The following is a 17,217-nucleotide window of genomic DNA, read 5'->3' on the forward strand; positions in this document are numbered from 1 at the left end:
AGTCAATAATTAGTTCCTTGGCTGCCACTGAGTGAGAGGTTGACTTGGCTGCTTTCTTGGAGCATAATGAGCAGTTTTGGGCTCCTTATGTAAGAATGTGCAGCCGTTGGAGAGGGTCCAGAGGATGTTCCTGAGAATGATCCTGGGAATGAAAGGGTTAATGTATGAGGAGCAGTTAGTAGCTCTGTGCCTGTACTCGCTGAAGGTTAGAAGATTGGGCGGGGGGGTTGTCATTGCAACATATTGAAAGGCCTAGATAGAGTGGTTGTAGAGAGGATGTTTCCTTTAGTGGGGGAGTCTAGGACCAGAGGGCACAGCCTCAGAATAGAAGGATGTCCACTTAGAACAGAGATGAGGAAGAATTTCCTTAGCCAGAGTGTGATGGATCAGTGGAATTCATTGCCGAGGATGGCTGTGGAGCCCAAGACATTGAGTATAATTAAAGCGGTGGTTGATAGGTTCCTGATTGTTAAGGGCATCAAAGGTTACTGGGAGAAGGCAAAAGAATGGGGCTTGAGAGGGATAATAAGTCAGTGTTGATGGAATGGCGGAACATACTCGATGGACGGAATGGCCTAATTATGTTCCTATGTCTTGTTGTACCCACATCCACTATCCAGCTCAAGATTCATATAAGCCAAGGATCTTTCTCCTCACACAACTAGGTATCATCCCCATACAGTATATTTACTAACAGTGTCTGTAACTGAGTTTCAGTTAGCATGTAATAGTGGCAAACTTTGAGAGCTAGATGTGCCCAAATTAGTTAGCCTGCATACTTGTATTACAACAATGCATTGATTGTAAAGCACAGTGAAAGATGTTTTATTATTGCAATTATCTTCTCTCCAATACAGCTTTCACAGAAAACCCCACCGTCCTCAGTGAGCTGTGCTGCACCCTGTCGCGTCTTGCTGTCAGGAATGAGTTTTGCCAAGACATTGTGGATCTGGGAGGTCTGAACTTCATGGTTGCTCTGCTGGCCGACTGTATTGAACATCGGGTGTGTAACCCCTCCTTCATTTCCACCACTGATAGATACATCGGATGTGTAACCGTGCCTTCATTTCCACCACCGCTAGATACATCGGGTGTGTAACCCTTCCTTCATTTCCACCACTGCTCGATACATCGGGTCTGTAACCCCTCCTTCATTTCCACCACTGATAGATACATCGGGTGTGTAACCCCTCCTTCATTTCCACCACTGATAGATACATCGGGTGTGTAACCCCTCCTTCATTTCCACCACCTCTAGATACATCGGGTGTGTAACCCCTCCTTCATTTCCACCACCTCTAGATACATCGGGTGTGTAACCCCTCCTTCATTTCCACCACTGATAGATACATCGGGTGTGTAACTGCACCTTCATTTCCACCACCTCTAGATACATCGGGTGTGTAACCCCTCCTTCATTTCCACCACTGATAGATACATCGGGTGTGTAACCCCTCCTTCATTTCCACCACCGCTAGATACATCAGGTGTGTAACCGCGCCTTCACTTCCACCACCGCTAGATTAGAGGGTCTCAGAGTTAAGCAGGGGTTCAGTAGGGTAGATATAGAGAGGATGTTTCTGTTTGTCGAGTTGTTCAAAGCCAGGGGCCTTAAATTGGAACTGGTATGGGTTTATTATTGTCACACATACCGTGATACAGTGAAAACCTTGTCTTGCGTACAGTTCAGACAGATCAAATCATTACACTGTGCACTGAGGTAGAGCAAGATAAAACAATAGCAATGTAGAATAAAAATGTACAAAGTTCGAAGTACGTTTATTATCAAAGTATGTACAGTATACTGTATACATCCTTGAGATTTGTCTTGTTGCAGGCAGCCACAAAACAAAGAAACACAATAGAACCCATTTTAAAAAAACGCCACACAGCAAAGCCCATCAAACACCCAATGTGTGGGGTGAAAAGAGAACAAATTGTGCAAGCAATAAAAAAGTAAACAAATAGCACACAGAGCATTAATGGCAGAGTCCACAGTCACAGAGCCAGTTCAGCGCTGAGGTGAGAGCTGATATTTACAGGCCATGGCTACAGAGCCAGCTCAGCACTGAAGTGAGTAAACCCTGTGGAGTAGTGAGCTGAACACCATTTGCACAGCCAACAAATAAACTTAAATCTTGAATTTTGAGCTATTGGAAAAACGCAGGTAAATGATAAAGTGCAAGGTCATAATGAGGTAGATCATGAGGACAAGAGGCCCAGTCAATAGTCTTATAAAAGTGCTGTAGAGGTGATCCTTGAACCTGGTAATGTGTACTTCCATGCTTTTGTGTCTTCTGCCCAGTGGGAGAGGGGAGAAGAGAGAATGCCCAGGGTTGGCATTTACAGCAGTCACTGATTAGATGAATTAGGAGTTGGGAGTTTTTTTTAACACAGTAGATTCTAGTGATTTGGGACACATCAGGACCAGTACATTTTGGCCCAATCAAGTGGCTGCTCCAATCAGCCAAAGTGTCATGAAACTAGTTAGAGGTATAAAGAAGACTAACTGAGAAACAAATTATGTATTTACATGAAATACAGAACAAATTGGAACATTACTAATAGTACTACAGTACTACAAAAATGTATTAGTTTGTAATAGTTATTAAGAGGAATTTATCCAGTGTACACTGCTGTAATCAATTAAGTGTGTAGCAATTCTCCCAAGCACTAGAAATCTGGTTGACAGTGGTCTCAGCAGACCTTATGAGCTGTGCCCATATCGGTGAAGGAAGGGCATTCAGACTTTCGTATTTATTGTTTATTGAGATACAGTGCTGAATAGGCCCTTCTGGTCCTTCGAGCCGCTCCACCAGCAACCCTCGATTTAACCCTAGCCCTAAATCACAGGACAATTAAACTGTACCTCTTTGGACTGTGGGAGGAAACCCACTCCATGCAGATGACATCAGAGTTGAACGCCAAACTCCGAGCTGTAATGGTGTCATGCTAATCACTACATTACCGTGGTGTGCTTTCTAGCATGCAATGTAGTAATCTGATTAATTTTACACAATATTCATATCTAATCACAATTAAAATTTAATTAACAAATATCCCAAGCACATCATGAGAGAGTGACGTGGAGGGGATTGAAAGTTATATTCAAAGAAAGGTGTTAATGAAGACCTACGAAGGTAAAGGAAAGCAGTAAAAATTATTTTCGCAGACCGTAGGTGTAGAGGTCTTCTTGGGCCCATCACCACTACTGGGCATTGAGTGCCGAAAACAGCTTGCCAGACTTTTGTGATCTGAGCCAGTCTTTCACGTTGCTCCCAGGTGTAACCCATCTTCAAAGATTATTCCTCTCCCAGGGATGAGGTCTTTGCATCTTCTGTTGGCGTTTCTGTAGCTCTGGGTTTTTATGGGATTGGGTTGCTAGCCCAATGCACAACCCTCCTCCTTTCCCATCTGGGCTTGTCCATGGTGGAGTGAGTGTAGAGATCTGGCAACTGGAAATACTTCTGGTGCTGGAGTGGGAGGAAAGGAAAGGTGGCTGGACAGCATTTGGAAAAGCGGCTGGTGTTGAGAAGAAAATGAACCAAAAACTTGAGGTTCGCACTTTGAGGAAAAGGAAGGCGTAAGTGGTGGGAAACTTTGGATGGGACGAGTTGTGATTCTGTGCCTAGAACCAGTCAGTTGACCAATTCCTTGTTTGACCAGACAACGATAGGTCAGAAGCATAATTAGACTACTCAGCCCATTGAGTCTGTTCCTGCATTCTATCATGGCTGATTTATTGTCTCTCTCAACCCTATTCTCCATGACCAAGACCAGCAAGTTGAGAGCACTGTCTATGGCTGACGCTGAATTACCATAAGACATAGGAGCAGAATTAGGCCATTTTGGCCCATTGAGTCTGCTCCACCATTCAATCATGGCTGATTCTTTATTTTCCCAACTCTCCGGCCTTCTCCCCGTAACCTTTGATGCTGTGGCCAATCAAGAACCTATCAATCACCACCTTAAATATGCTCAACGTCCTGGCCTCCACAGCTGCCTGTGGTAACAAATTCCACAAGTTCACCACCCTCTGGCTAAAGAAATTTCTCTGCATTTCTGTCTTAAATGGATGCCCCTCTATCTGAGGCTGTGCTCTCTTGTTCGAGACACCCCCACCATGGGAAACATCCTTTCCACATCTACACTGTATCAGTCTTTCAACATTCGAAAGGTTTCAATGAGATTCCTCCCATCCTTCTGAATTCCAGCGAGTACAGACCCAGAGCCATCAAACACTCCTCGTATGGTAACCCTCATTCCTGGAATCATCCTTGTGAACGTCCTCTGAACCTTCTCCAATGCCAGCACATTTTTTCTTAGATCAGGAGCCGAAAACTGTTCACAATACTCAAGGTGAGGCCTCACCAGTGCCTTATAAAGCCTCAGTATCACATCCCTACTCTTACATTCTGGACCTCTTGAAATTAATGGTAGCATTATGTTGCACACTTGGACACAAAAGGGACTTCCAGGCATGCAGAAGTTTAAAATAACGTCTTTATTTTCCTTTCTGGAAATACCAGACTACAGCGCATCGGCTTTCCATGCATGCTGCCGGGCCGTCTCCGTCTACTCCATCACGTGCGCCCTCCCGTGCCCCCCAGGACCCCTCAGCTGCCCCAAGTGCTTGTATAAGCTTTGCCCCTTGTAACCATCAACCAACCCACTAAAATATTACCGTTGCTAGTGCAACTGAACATTAATCAAATTGTGAATGAACAAAATAACAACCCAAAGCAATAAAAATAATATGAATATAATATAAGAAAATTAGGGGGGTATCCAGTGTCCATTAATATGCTCCACATTCCTAGGGGTCCCACACTTACATTTGCCTTCCTCACCACCAACTCAACCTGCAAGTTAACCTTTTGGGTGTTCTGCACAAGGACTCTCAAGTCCCTTTGCATCTCAGATTTTTGGATTTTTACCACATTTAACAAAATGTCTGCACATTTATTTCTTCTACCAAAGTGCATGACCATGCATTTTCCAACATCGCATTTCATTTGCTACTTTCTTGCCCATTCTCCTAATTTGTCTAGTTCCTTCTGCAGCCTTCCTGTTTCCTCAACACCACCTGCCCCTCTTCCAACCTTTGTATCACCTGCAAGCTTGACAACAAAGCTATCTATTCCATCATCTAACTCATTGATACACAGCATAAAAAGAAGCGATCCCAACACTGACCCCTGCAGAACACCACTAGTCACTGGCAGCCAACCAATAAAGGATCCTTTTATTCCCACTCGCTGCCTCCTACCAATCAGCCAGTGCTCGAACTTCGCCGATAACTTTCCTGTAGTACCATAAGCTCTTAACCTGGTAAGCAGCCTCATGTGTGGCACCTTGTCAAAGGCCTTTTGAAAGTCCAAATATACAACATCCACTGCATCCCCTTTATCTATCCTACTTGTAATCTCCACAAAGAATTCCAACAGGTTCATCAGGCAGGATTTTCCCTTAAGGAAACCATCTGACTTTGTTCTATTATTATTACTATTTATTATTTATGGTGCAACTGTAACGAAAACCATTTTCCCCCGGGATCAATAAAGTATGACTATGACTATGACTATCTTGTTCTATGTCACCAAGTACTCCATAAACTCACCCTTAACAATTGACTTGAACATCTTCCCGACCACTGAAGTCAGGCTAACTGGTCTATAATTTCCTTTCTGCTGCCTTCTTAAAGAGTGGAGTGACATTTGCAATTTTCCAGTCCTCTGGAACCATAGAAACATAGAAACATAGAAAACCTACAGCACAATACAGGCCCTTCGGCCCACAGAGTTGTGCCGAACATGTCCCTACCTTAGAAATTACTAGATTTACCTATAGCCCTCTATTTTACTAAGCTCCATGTACCTATCTAAAAGTCTCTTAAAAGACCCTGTCGTATCCGCCTCCACCACCGTTGCCGGCAGCCCATTCCACACACTCACCACTCTCTGAGTTTAAAAACTTACCCCTGACATCTCCTCTGTACCTACTCCCCAGCACCTTAAACCTGTGTACTCTTGTGGCAACCATTTCAGCCCTGGGAAAAAGCCTCTGACTATCCACATGATCAATGCCTCTCATCATCTTATACACCTCTATCAGGTCATCTCTCATCCTCCGTCGCTCCAAGGAGAAAAGGCGTAGTTCACTCAACCCATTCTCATAAGGCATGCTCCCCAATCCAGGCAACAACCTTGTAAAATCTCCTCTGCACCCTTTCTATGGCTTCCACATCCTTCCTGTAGTGAGGCAACCAGAACTGAGCACAGTACTCTAAATGGGGTCTGAATAGGGTCCTATACAGCTACAACATTACCTCTTGGAACCATGCCAGAGTCCAATGATTCTTAAGAGATTATTACGAATGCCTCCACAATATCTACCGCAACCTCTTTCAGAATCCTAGGGTGCAGTTCATCTGGTTCAAGTGACTTATGTATCTTTAGGTCTTTCAACTTTTTGAACACTCTTTCCCTTGTAATAGTAACTGCACTCATTTCTCTTCCCTCACACCTTTCAACAGCTGGCACACTACTAGTGTCTACCACTGTGACGACTGATGGAAGATACTCATTTAGTTCATCTGCCATCTCCTTGTCCCCGTTATTTCTCTAGCCTCATTTTCTAGTGGTCCTATATCCACTTTCATCTCTCATTTTTTATATATTTGAAAAAGCTTTTTCTATCTACCTTGATATTGTTTTATAGCTTGCTTTGATATTTCATCTTTCCCTCCTAATGATCCTTTCAGTTTTCTGTAGCTTTTAAAAAGCTTCCCAATCTTCTATCTTCCCGCTAATTTTTGCTTTGTTGTATGCCCTCTCTTTTGCTTTTACTTTTTGCTTTGAATTTCCTTTTTCTTTTTTTTTACAGACTCCCTAGATTTATTTAAAATATTTCTCACACCTAAAAATAACATTATGAAACCTTTGTACAAATGAATTTCATGTCATCATTACAAATTGTGAATTTATACTTGGGCAGTGATATGAGGGATCTCAGACATAAATATTGACTGTTTGTTCCCATCTATGTATGCTGCCTAACTTGCTGAGTTCCTCCAGCAGTTTGTGTGTTACCAAAGAGTCGTTCTCCCATTGAACACTTCTCTCAAACAAACTTCTGAACAATTGGCTAACCTATATCCTACAGTCTCCACTACTACCCAAATTAAAATTACCCTCATTATCTGCAAAGTAAAGACTATTTGTGGCTGAATTAAAGTCGTAAGACCACAGGACCACAAGTCATAGGAGCAGAATTACGCCATTTGGCCTATCAAGTCAGCTCCATCATTCCATCATGATTGAGTTCTTAATCATCTCAACCCCATTCTCCTGCCTTCTCCCAATAAAATTTGACTAATCAAGAAGCTATCAACCTCGGCTTTAAATATACTCAATGACTTGACTTCCATAGCTATATGTGGCAATGAATTCCACAGATTCACTCTCTGGCTAAAGAAATTACTCCTCATTTCTGTTCTAAAGGGATACCCTTGTATTCTGAAGCTATACCCTCTAGTTCTAGGCTCTCCCACTATTGGAAACATCCTGTCCATGTCCACCATATCTAGGCTTTTCAATATTCGGTATTAATTAACAAAAATAAGAGAGAGATGTGAGTGGATATAGAACTGCAAGAAAATGAGGCTGGAGAACCCCAACTGTTACTTATTTTCATACACACATTCTTTCTCTCACTCTCCTTTTTCTCCCTCTGTCCCTCTGAATATACCCCTTGCCCATCCTCTGGGTCCCCTCCCCACCTCCTTGTCTTTCTTCCCGGACCTCCTGTCCCATGATCCTCTCATATCCCTTTTGCCAATCACCTGTCCAGCTCTTGGCTCCATCCCTCCCCCTCCTGTCTTCTCCTATCATTTTGGATCTCCCCCTCCCCCTCCAACTTTCTTTTTTTAAAAAAATTTATTTTTATTTGGATAAGGAATTCACAAATATCATGTACTTTTTCACACATATAACCTTTTCCATTTTTTTATATGTATAAAACTATAATTATTTATACATTCTTAAGTACACATTGAGATGATATAAAAGGAAATTAGACACTTAAATAGATAATTATGTACTGTGGTAATTCTAATCTATTAGGCTAAGTAATGGTATCAGTTGTTAAGAAAAATGGTAATAATAGTTTCCATATAACTCTTCTGGACCATTTCCACTGGTCCAAAATGTTGTATATAAGCCTATGTAACAACCATTGTAGGTGTTTATATCCTAATTTGTTCATGCTTGCTCCTGTCCGCAGACATAATTATCCAATCCCTATGTACTTATTTACTTAATTTTTCCATTTTTTATCCCTTTCCCAAATCTTTCCCTTTACTTGTGTTAATTCTCTATTTGCTTTGAATTTCCATTTGTACTATTTTAACATTTAAGTATTTATTTGTTTTCGGAATACATCTATTCTGCATCTTTCTCATTTTCCCCAGAAACTCACGACATTGCTGCTCTGTTGTCATCCCTCCCTGCATCTCCTTCCAGTTTAGTTTGGACCAGCCCTCTCTCATACCACTGTAATTTCCTTTACTGCACTGAAATACTGCTACATCAGACTTCACTTTCTCCCTGTCAAATTTCAAGTTGAACTGAATCATATTGTGATCACTGCCTCCGAAGGGTTCCTTTACCTTAAGTTCCCTAACTGCCTCCGGTTCATTACATAACACCCAATTCAGTATAGCTGGCTGATCTTCTAGTAGATTAGCTGGGAAGCTGCTTAACCCTTTGTGCCTCTGGAGGGAGTTCCTGTTCAGACTGTGCTGGCATGTCTGCAGTTGGTAAATCTGTCTGGCCATGTGCAAATATACTGGCCCTGCTTTTTTTGTTTCATTTTATTTAACTGCTACACTATCATGGCACCCCTAAGACACTGTGTGCTCATGCTGGCTACCATAGTAACCTCTGTCCGAATGAGACCTCTGACCGAATGTGGCAGAAATGGCAATGACTGATTTTGTTTTTTTCCTTCCTGTTTCTCTGTCCCCCCACAAACTGTAGGAGCTGGTTAGGCAGGTGCTGGGTGCATTTCGAGCTATCGCAGGTAATGACGAGGTTAAGGATGCGATCGTCAATGCTGGAGGAACAGACCTGATTATGTTGGCGATGAACCGTCACATGGGAAGTCCGCAGGTACAGCACTTTTACAGTGGAAGTTTGGGGGGTTGTAGCAGCGGAAGCAAGCCCAGGTTCTCTTCTACTAAGATTTTGAGGGGTATGGAGATTAATTTCTCACAATTATTCTAGCATTTATATAATCTTCCAAATCTCTCACAGCGTTGAACGACCACTTGGCCATGCTAAGCCCAGGCTAATCTTATCGATGTGGCATAGTCATTGAGTTGTACAGCACGAAAACAAACCCTTCAGACCAATTCATCCATGCTGACCATGTTGACTTCAGTTGGGTCTGTTTGCCTGCATTTCCTCTAAACATTTTCTGTCCGTGTTCCTGTCTAAGTGTCTTTTAGATGTTGTAATTGTACCCTCCCCCTGCAGCTCATTGTCTTCCCACCACCCTCTGTGTGAAGAAGTTGCCCCTCGGGTCCCCTTTAAATCTTTCCCCTCTCACCTTAAATCTGTGCCCTGTTCTTCATTTCCCAACTCTGGGAAAAAGACTATGTCTTCCACCTATCTTCTTCTTCTACTGGGCATAGGCTTCTGACAGTAGCTCGCCAGAGTCCTCTGTCCTGGGCTAGTCTTTCACATTGTCTCCAGGTTCTTGTTGTATCCTTCCTCTCCCAGGATTGAGGTCTTTGGAGCTTCTGTTGGTGTTTCTGTAGCACTGGGTTTTTACAGAATAGGATTGCTAGCCCCATGCCCAACTCTCCTCCTTTCACAACCGGGTTTGAGACCATCCATGGCAGAGTTCAACCTTTCTAAGCTCCTCATGATTTTATCACAACTCGGTAAAGTCTTGTATGCTCCAAGAAATAAAGTCCTACAGAGGCATGGCTTAACTTTTTAGCTTATCTCGCACTTTTCAAAGATAGGTCAGAGTCATCGAAAATTACAGCACAAAAACAGACTTCAGCCCATCCATTCAGTTCCAAACCATTCAAGTTGCCTAGTGAACGCAGCAGGCCAGGCAGCATCTATAGGAAGAGGCGCAGTCGACGTTTCAGGCCGAGACCCTTCGTCAGGACTGACGTTCCTGACGAAGGGTCTCGGCCTGAAACGTCGACTGCGCCTCTTCCTATAGATGCTTCCTGGCCTGCTGCGTTCACCAGCAACTTTGATGTGTGTTGCTTGAATTTCCAGCATCTGCAGAATTCCTGTTGTTTAAGTTGCCTAGTCCCATTTTCTTGCATCTGGACCATTGCTCTTCATAGCCTTCCCTTCCATGTACCTATCCAAACTTCTCTCAAACATTGAAATCGAAATTGCATTCACCACTTGCACTGGCAGCTCATTCAGGTTCTCACCAGACACTGAAGAAGTTTCTCCTCATGTTACCTTTAAACATTTAATCTTTCATCCTTAACCCATTGAGTGCAGTCTAACTCAACCTCAGTGGAAAAAGCATGCACAATCAGAATCAGGTTTATTATCACCGCATGTGCCTTAATGACTATCACCCAGTAGCACTCACATCGACAGTGATGAAATGCTTTGAGAGGTTGGTCATGACTGGACTGAACTGCCTCAGCAAGGACCTGGACCCATTGTAATTTGCCTATTGCCACAATAGGTCAATGGCAGGTGCAATCTCAATGGCTCTCCACATGGCTTTAGACCACCTGGATAACACAAACACCTACGTCAGGATGCCTTTCATTGACTATAGCTCAGCATTTAATACCATCATTCGCACAATCCTGATTGATAAGTTGCAGAACCTGGGCCTCTGTACTTTCCTCTGCAATTGGATCCTCGACTTCCTAACCGGAAGACCACAATCTGTGCGGATTGGTGATAACATCTCCTCCTTACTGATGATCAACACTGGCGCACCTCGGGTGTGTGCTTAGCCCACTGCTCTACTCTCTCTCTACACGTGACTGTGTGGCTAGGCATAGCCCAAATACCATCTATAAATTTGCTGATGATACAACCATTGTTGGTAGAATCTCAGGTGGTGACGAGAGGGCGTACAAGAGTGAGATATGCCAACTAGTGGAATGGTGTCACAGCAACAACCTGGCACTCAACATCAGTAAGACAAAAGAGCTGATTGTGGACTTCAGGAAGAGTAAGATGAAGGAACACATACCAATCCTCCTAGAGGGATCAGAAGTGGAGAGAGTGAGCAGTTTCAAGTTCCTGGGTGTCAAGATCTCTGAGCATCTAACCTGGTCCAACGTATCTATGTAGTTATAAAGAAGGCAAGACAGTGGCTATACTTCATTAGGAATTTGAAGAGATTTGGCATGTCAACAAATACACTTAAAAACTTCTATAGATGTACTGTGGAGAGCATTCTGACAGGCTGCATCACTATCTGGCATGGGCGGGGGGGTGGTGGGGGGGCAAGGGACTACTGCACAGGACCAAAAGAGGCTGCAGAGGATTGTAAATCTAGTCAGCTCCACCTTGGGCTAGTGCCTACAAAGTACCCAGGACATCTTCAGGGACCGGTGTCTCAGAAAGGCAGCATCAATTATTAAGGACCTCCAGCACCCAGGGCAAGCCCTTTTCTCACTGTTACCATCAGGTAGGAGGTACAGAAGCCTGAAGGCACACACTCAGTGATTCAGGAACAGCTTCTTCCCCTCTGCCATCTGATTCCTAAATGGAGATTGAATCTTTGGACACTACCTCACTTTTTTTTAAACATACAGTATTTCTGTTTTTGCACGTGGTTTAAAATCTGTTCAATATACAAATTGATTTACTTGTTTTTTTTTTCCTCTTCTATATTGTGTATTGAATTGAACTGCTGCTGCTAAGTTAACAAATTTCATGTCACATGCCAGTGATAATAAACCTGATTCTGATGTTTCCTGAAATTCATTAACTTAGCAGCAGCAGTTCAGTGCAATGCATAATATAGAAGAATAAATAAATAAGCATTTTTCTCTATCTGTACCTATCTATGATGTTAAAACTTGTCTCGCAATAAACAATTATTATCTGTCACAGTTAATGTCAGATTTCCTCCAGTGAAAGTTCAGTTCAAGGAACAACCCACTGGGGTTTCTCATGTTAACATGAGCTTACCCTCTGTGAACAGTGGGTGGCAGTAATGAGCTATGTTGAAATTTCATCTTTCTTCACTCCTGTGGAATCAGCAAATTCAGGCAAAACTTTAAACTTTTTAGATTTTTTAACATTAAATTGCATATTTTGTATATCAAGATTTACAAAACCTTAATTAGCAATATCACTTCATACTCCAAATGGCCAATTCACTGCTTCAGGATTCCAAGAAATTAAAGATGATCTTTTATTTGTTACTTGTACATTGAAAGATTGAAACATACAGTGAAATCTGTCATTTGCGTCAGTGGCTAACACAGCCGCAGATGTGCTGGGAGCAGCCATACTTCTATTGCGAACGTAGTATGCCCACAGCTTACTAACCCTGACATGTAGGTCTTGGTGGAATGTGGGAGGAAAGCCGTGTAGTCATGGGAAGAATGTATAACATCCTTGCAGTCAGCAGCGGGAATTGAATCCTGATTGCTGGCACTGTAATAATGTTACACTAATGGCTATCCTACTGTGCCATTCCCGTTAATACTCCATTATTATCAACTGTGACATTCCTCATTAGTCTTTGACATTTCTCCATGGTCTATGAATTCACTTTCACATTGCTCTTATGGCCTGTGTCTCTGCTCCCTCAGACTGGAGAGGGCACTGGCTGCTGTGTAAGCGGATTGATCTTGGAGTTTGTTAAAGGGTTGGCACTACATTGTGGGTCAAGGGGCCTGTACTGGTTTGAAGTGGTCTATATTCTAATCCTGGACTGCATGTTATGGGCTATACAGGTTAATAAGTAATTTCTGAAGATGCTGAGGTTGAAAGGTATTTGCACGCCACCACAGAAACTTTCCTAGGATTATATACACTGTAGAAACATCTAGAATTACCATTGTACCAACAATCTCCACCACTCTCACCTTCCTCGGTAGCTACATAATGTTTTTCAAATTAATTCGCTTTCCTTGCTGGTATCACTGTCAGTTGGTAATTAATTCCAATTTACAACCCTCACCTGATTTTCCTTAAAAGCCAAACATCTTTTCTAATGAAGACCAGCATAGTGATATTGCTGGTGGAGTTGTACTTCACCATTCTAGCCAAACAGTTTCAATCCTGACCTCTGCTGCTTTCTCTGTGGATTTTGCATGTTTTCCGTGACTGCATCAGTTCTCTGCTGTTGCTCCAGTTTCTTCCCACATCCCAAATGCATATGGGTTGTTGGGCTGTTATCTGTTGTCCCTGGTGTGGGTGTGAGGTCTCTGGTTTGGCTGTCCCTGGTATGGATATGGGGTCCCTGGTATGGGTGAAAGGTCTCTGATATCGGCTGTCCCTGGTATCTGATATCAATTATCCCTGGTATGGATTGTTCCGTGTGCTGATTTGGAAAGTTGGAAGGAGCAGGATCTGAGTTGAAATCCATGCTGTGGCTGGCGTTGCTACCGTGGCAAAGGAGACGAGATCCAGTCACCACTCTTTCCTCTCTTCCTACAGGTGTGTGAGCAGGGCTGCGCAGCCTTGAGCATGCTTGCCCTGCGGAAGCCAGAGAATTGCCGGGTGATCATGGAGGCTGGGGGTGCGTTTCTGACACTGCAGGCGATGAAATCCCACCCGGCTGAAGTGAACGTGCAGGTGAGGCCTGAGGTTGTTTAATGTCATTTCCAGTACACAAGTGTAAGAACAAAATAATTGTTACTCCAGATACAATGCAGCACAAAAAAACACAATAAATTAAGAATAGAATAATAGTTAAAAAACACAATATATTGTAAATACTTTATATAGCGTATACACATATATTGATTTTAGGTCCATGAAAGTGATGCTAGGCACAGGAGTGTCTGTCCATAAGGTGACTGACAGGAAATGATAAAGTAGTGGTGGTTGGGGGTGTGGGGTGGTGCATTAGTGGGTGGAGGTGTTGATCAGTCTTACTGCTTGGGGACAGTAACTTTTTTTGAGTCTGGTAGGCCTGGTGTGGATGCTATGTAGCCTCCTTCCTGATGAGGGAATGAAAGGATGTTGGTGATTAGTGGGGGAATGTAATTGGGAGGTGTGAGATTTAAGGTGTGGATAATGGAGTAGGAGAGCATTATAAATACAAAAGATTCTGGGTATCCAGAGCAACACACAGAAATGCTGAAGGAACTCAGCAGGTCAGGCAGCATCTACGGAGAAGAATAGAACCATAGAACCATACAGCATTACAGCACAGAAACAGGCCTTTTGGCCCTTCTTGGCTGTGCCGAACCATTTTTCTGCCTAGTCCCACTGACCTGCACCTGGACCATATCCCTCCATACACCTCTCATCCATGTACCTGTCCAAGTTTTTCTTAAATGTTAAAACTGAGCCTGCATTTACCACTTCATCTGGCAGCTCAACATTTCAGTTCTGATGATGGGTCTTAGCCCAAAGCGTTGACAGTTTATTCCCGTCCATAGATGCTGCTTGACTTGCTGATTTCCCCAGCATTTTCTGTATTTTATTGGGAGAATATTGTTGGGGGTGTTTGATGCTGGCATTGGAGAGAATGGGGCTGTTGAATGCACATTCTGTAGGAGGGGTAGGACGACTCCATTCCGGGAGCAGCATCGAGACTGACCAACCTGTCCTCTTTGCAGAAGCAGGCTTGCATGCTGCTGCGGAACCTGGTGGCACGGAAACCTGACTTTTCACAGTTGATCCTTGAGTTGGGAGCAGAGGTGCTGATACGACAGGCCAAGGCCACGCACCAGGACTGTGAGGACCTGGCCAAAGCTGCCCTGAGAGACCTCGGCTGCAACTTGGAGCTTCGGGAGCTCTGGACAGGACAGAAAGGCGACATCTCCCGTTAATCTCTCCCAGAGATCACACTGGAATCGGCCAAGACATTAACCCCCTCGGCTCAGATATTCATTGCTGGTTTATCCAGTGCTTCTCACTGACCATCTGAGATGAGATTCAGTTAAACTGGGGCATCTCTGGGGTGATTGCATCATTACAATGAGTTAAAATTTGAACAGTCTCCACTCCCCTACATCCCCTTACCCTCGACTCCACTGAAGAGAGGCAGAGAGATAGAAGGATACACGACGAGGAGGCATTTCACCCAACAATTTCTACCGAGAGTTAACACATCTGAACGTTCCCTCAGTGCGGCAGGTAATATAGTTTGGATATTCCATTGTTCTGTGACCCACCTGCACTGTGCTGTCCATGGAGGTACAGTAGCAGAGTGGAAAACGTTTGAAGAATTGAAATGTTTCAAGATAACTTCCTTCCACATGTGTCTATTAAAGCTTTTAACACCGTACTTAGAGTTTCTCTCTTGCAGTCACCTAATAACACCTTAGAATCAGAGCTACCCACACCAAGTGCTGGAGAAACTCATCAGGCTGGGCAGCATCTATGGAAAAGAGTACAGCCAATGTTTCAGGCCGACACCCTTCAGTATTTTGCGTGTGTTGCTTGTATTTCCAGCACCTGCAGATTTTCTCTTGTGTGTGACCATAGAATCAGAATCAATTTTAATATCACTGGCATATGTCATTAGTTTCAAAGTAAATCTGCAAAGAGATAGGTCTGGGTTCTAAATTGGAGAAAGGTCAATTTTGATGGTATCAGAAATGATCAGGGAAGTGTGGATTGAGACAGGATGTTTTCTGCCGTACTTAATAAGTGGGAGGCCTTCAAAAGTGAAATTTTGAGAGTACAAAGCTTGTATGTGCCTATCAGAATAAAAGGTAAACATGACAAGTGTAGAGGAACTTGGTTTTCAAGAGATATTGAGTCCCTGGTTAAGAGAAAAAAGGAAGTGTATAGCCAAGAGGAACAAATGAGGTGCTTATAGAGTAGAAGAAATGAAAGAGAGCACTTAAGAAAGAAATCAAGAAGGCTAAAAGAAGGCATGAAGTTGCTCCAGTGGAAAAGGTGAAGGGGAATCGTAAGGGGTTCTACAGGTATGTTGAGAGCAAAAGGATTGTTAGGGGCAAAATTGGTTCTCTGGAAGACCAGAATGGTAATCCATGTGTGGAGCCAAAACAGATGGGGAAGATCTTAAATGCATCCTCAGGCTCGATTAACTCACCTTCGTTTACTGCCGTCTGCCCCGCCAAAAGGTGTAATCAAGTTTGTGTGGAAACCCACAATGTAAAATATCAGACAGTACACAATATGCGATTAAATGATTACACTTTATAATTCTTACTTTGGCTATGTGGTTAGTAGAGAAACAGAATATAAAGAAAAAGGCACCACTTTTAATAAAATAGTTCGTGCACATTAAATCGTTGGAGCTCACGCAACAGGTATTCCTCCACTAAACAACCTCTGCCGAAAACGCCGCCAACACTCGGACCCTCGGGTTCCCGTCTCCACCATCCGGTAGTCTGCCCGCTCTCCACATACGTCCTTCCTCTCGTTCCTCCTCGACCGAAAACCCTACAAGAAACCCCACGCTCAGACATACAAGAAAGAATGACATGTCTCCCATTGGTTAGCCACCCGTTATCAAACATCGCTGCTTTAAAAAACCATTACCTCAGCAGTTAACATTACAGAGAAGCCATTACATTTACATCTGTATTTACTTGGGTGATGGATACAGAGTCAATAGAAGTAAGGCTAAACAGCATCAATTTCATGAACACTGTATAGATTGCAGAGGAGGAGGAGGTGTTTGCTACACTGAGGCAAATCAGGGTGGACCTGACAAGGTATTCCCTCGGACCCTACGGGAGGCAAGTGAAGGAATTGCCGGGGCCCTAGCAGAAATATTTAAAACATTCTTGGCAGCAGGAGAGGTACCAGAGGGTTGGAGGATAGCCAATGTTATTCCACTGTTTAAAAAAGGCTCGAAACAGAAACCAGGAAATTATAGGCCGGTGGGTCTGACATCAGTTGTGGGAAAGGTATTGGAGGGTATACTAAAGGACCAGATATATAAGTGTTTTGATAGTACTGGACAGATTAAGAGTAGCAAGCATGGCTTTGTGCGTGGTAGGTCGTGTCTGTCCAATCAAATTAGAGTTTATTGAGGAATTACCAGGAAAGT

General features: G+C 43.3%; 1 protein-coding gene across 2 annotated transcripts in view; it reads left to right on the forward strand.

The window, feature by feature from the left end:
• The window catches only part of armc6 (armadillo repeat containing 6), a 28,855-nt gene extending 12,384 nt beyond the window's left edge, over positions 1 to 16,471 (forward strand). For both annotated transcript variants that reach the window (XM_063032760.1, XM_063032761.1), the window contains exons 5-8: positions 858 to 1,003; positions 9,039 to 9,170; positions 13,677 to 13,814; positions 14,807 to 16,471. In XM_063032760.1, the coding sequence (XP_062888830.1) occupies positions 858 to 1,003; positions 9,039 to 9,170; positions 13,677 to 13,814; positions 14,807 to 15,019 (629 nt within the window). In that variant the 3' untranslated portion in view covers positions 15,020 to 16,471. The remainder of the gene's footprint in view (positions 1 to 857; positions 1,004 to 9,038; positions 9,171 to 13,676; positions 13,815 to 14,806) is intronic.
• The last annotated feature ends 746 nt before the right edge of the window (positions 16,472 to 17,217 follow it).

The sequence above is a fragment of the Mobula hypostoma genome, chromosome 24 (assembly GCF_963921235.1).
Source record: "Mobula hypostoma chromosome 24, sMobHyp1.1, whole genome shotgun sequence".
NCBI lineage: Eukaryota > Metazoa > Chordata > Chondrichthyes > Myliobatiformes > Myliobatidae > Mobula > Mobula hypostoma.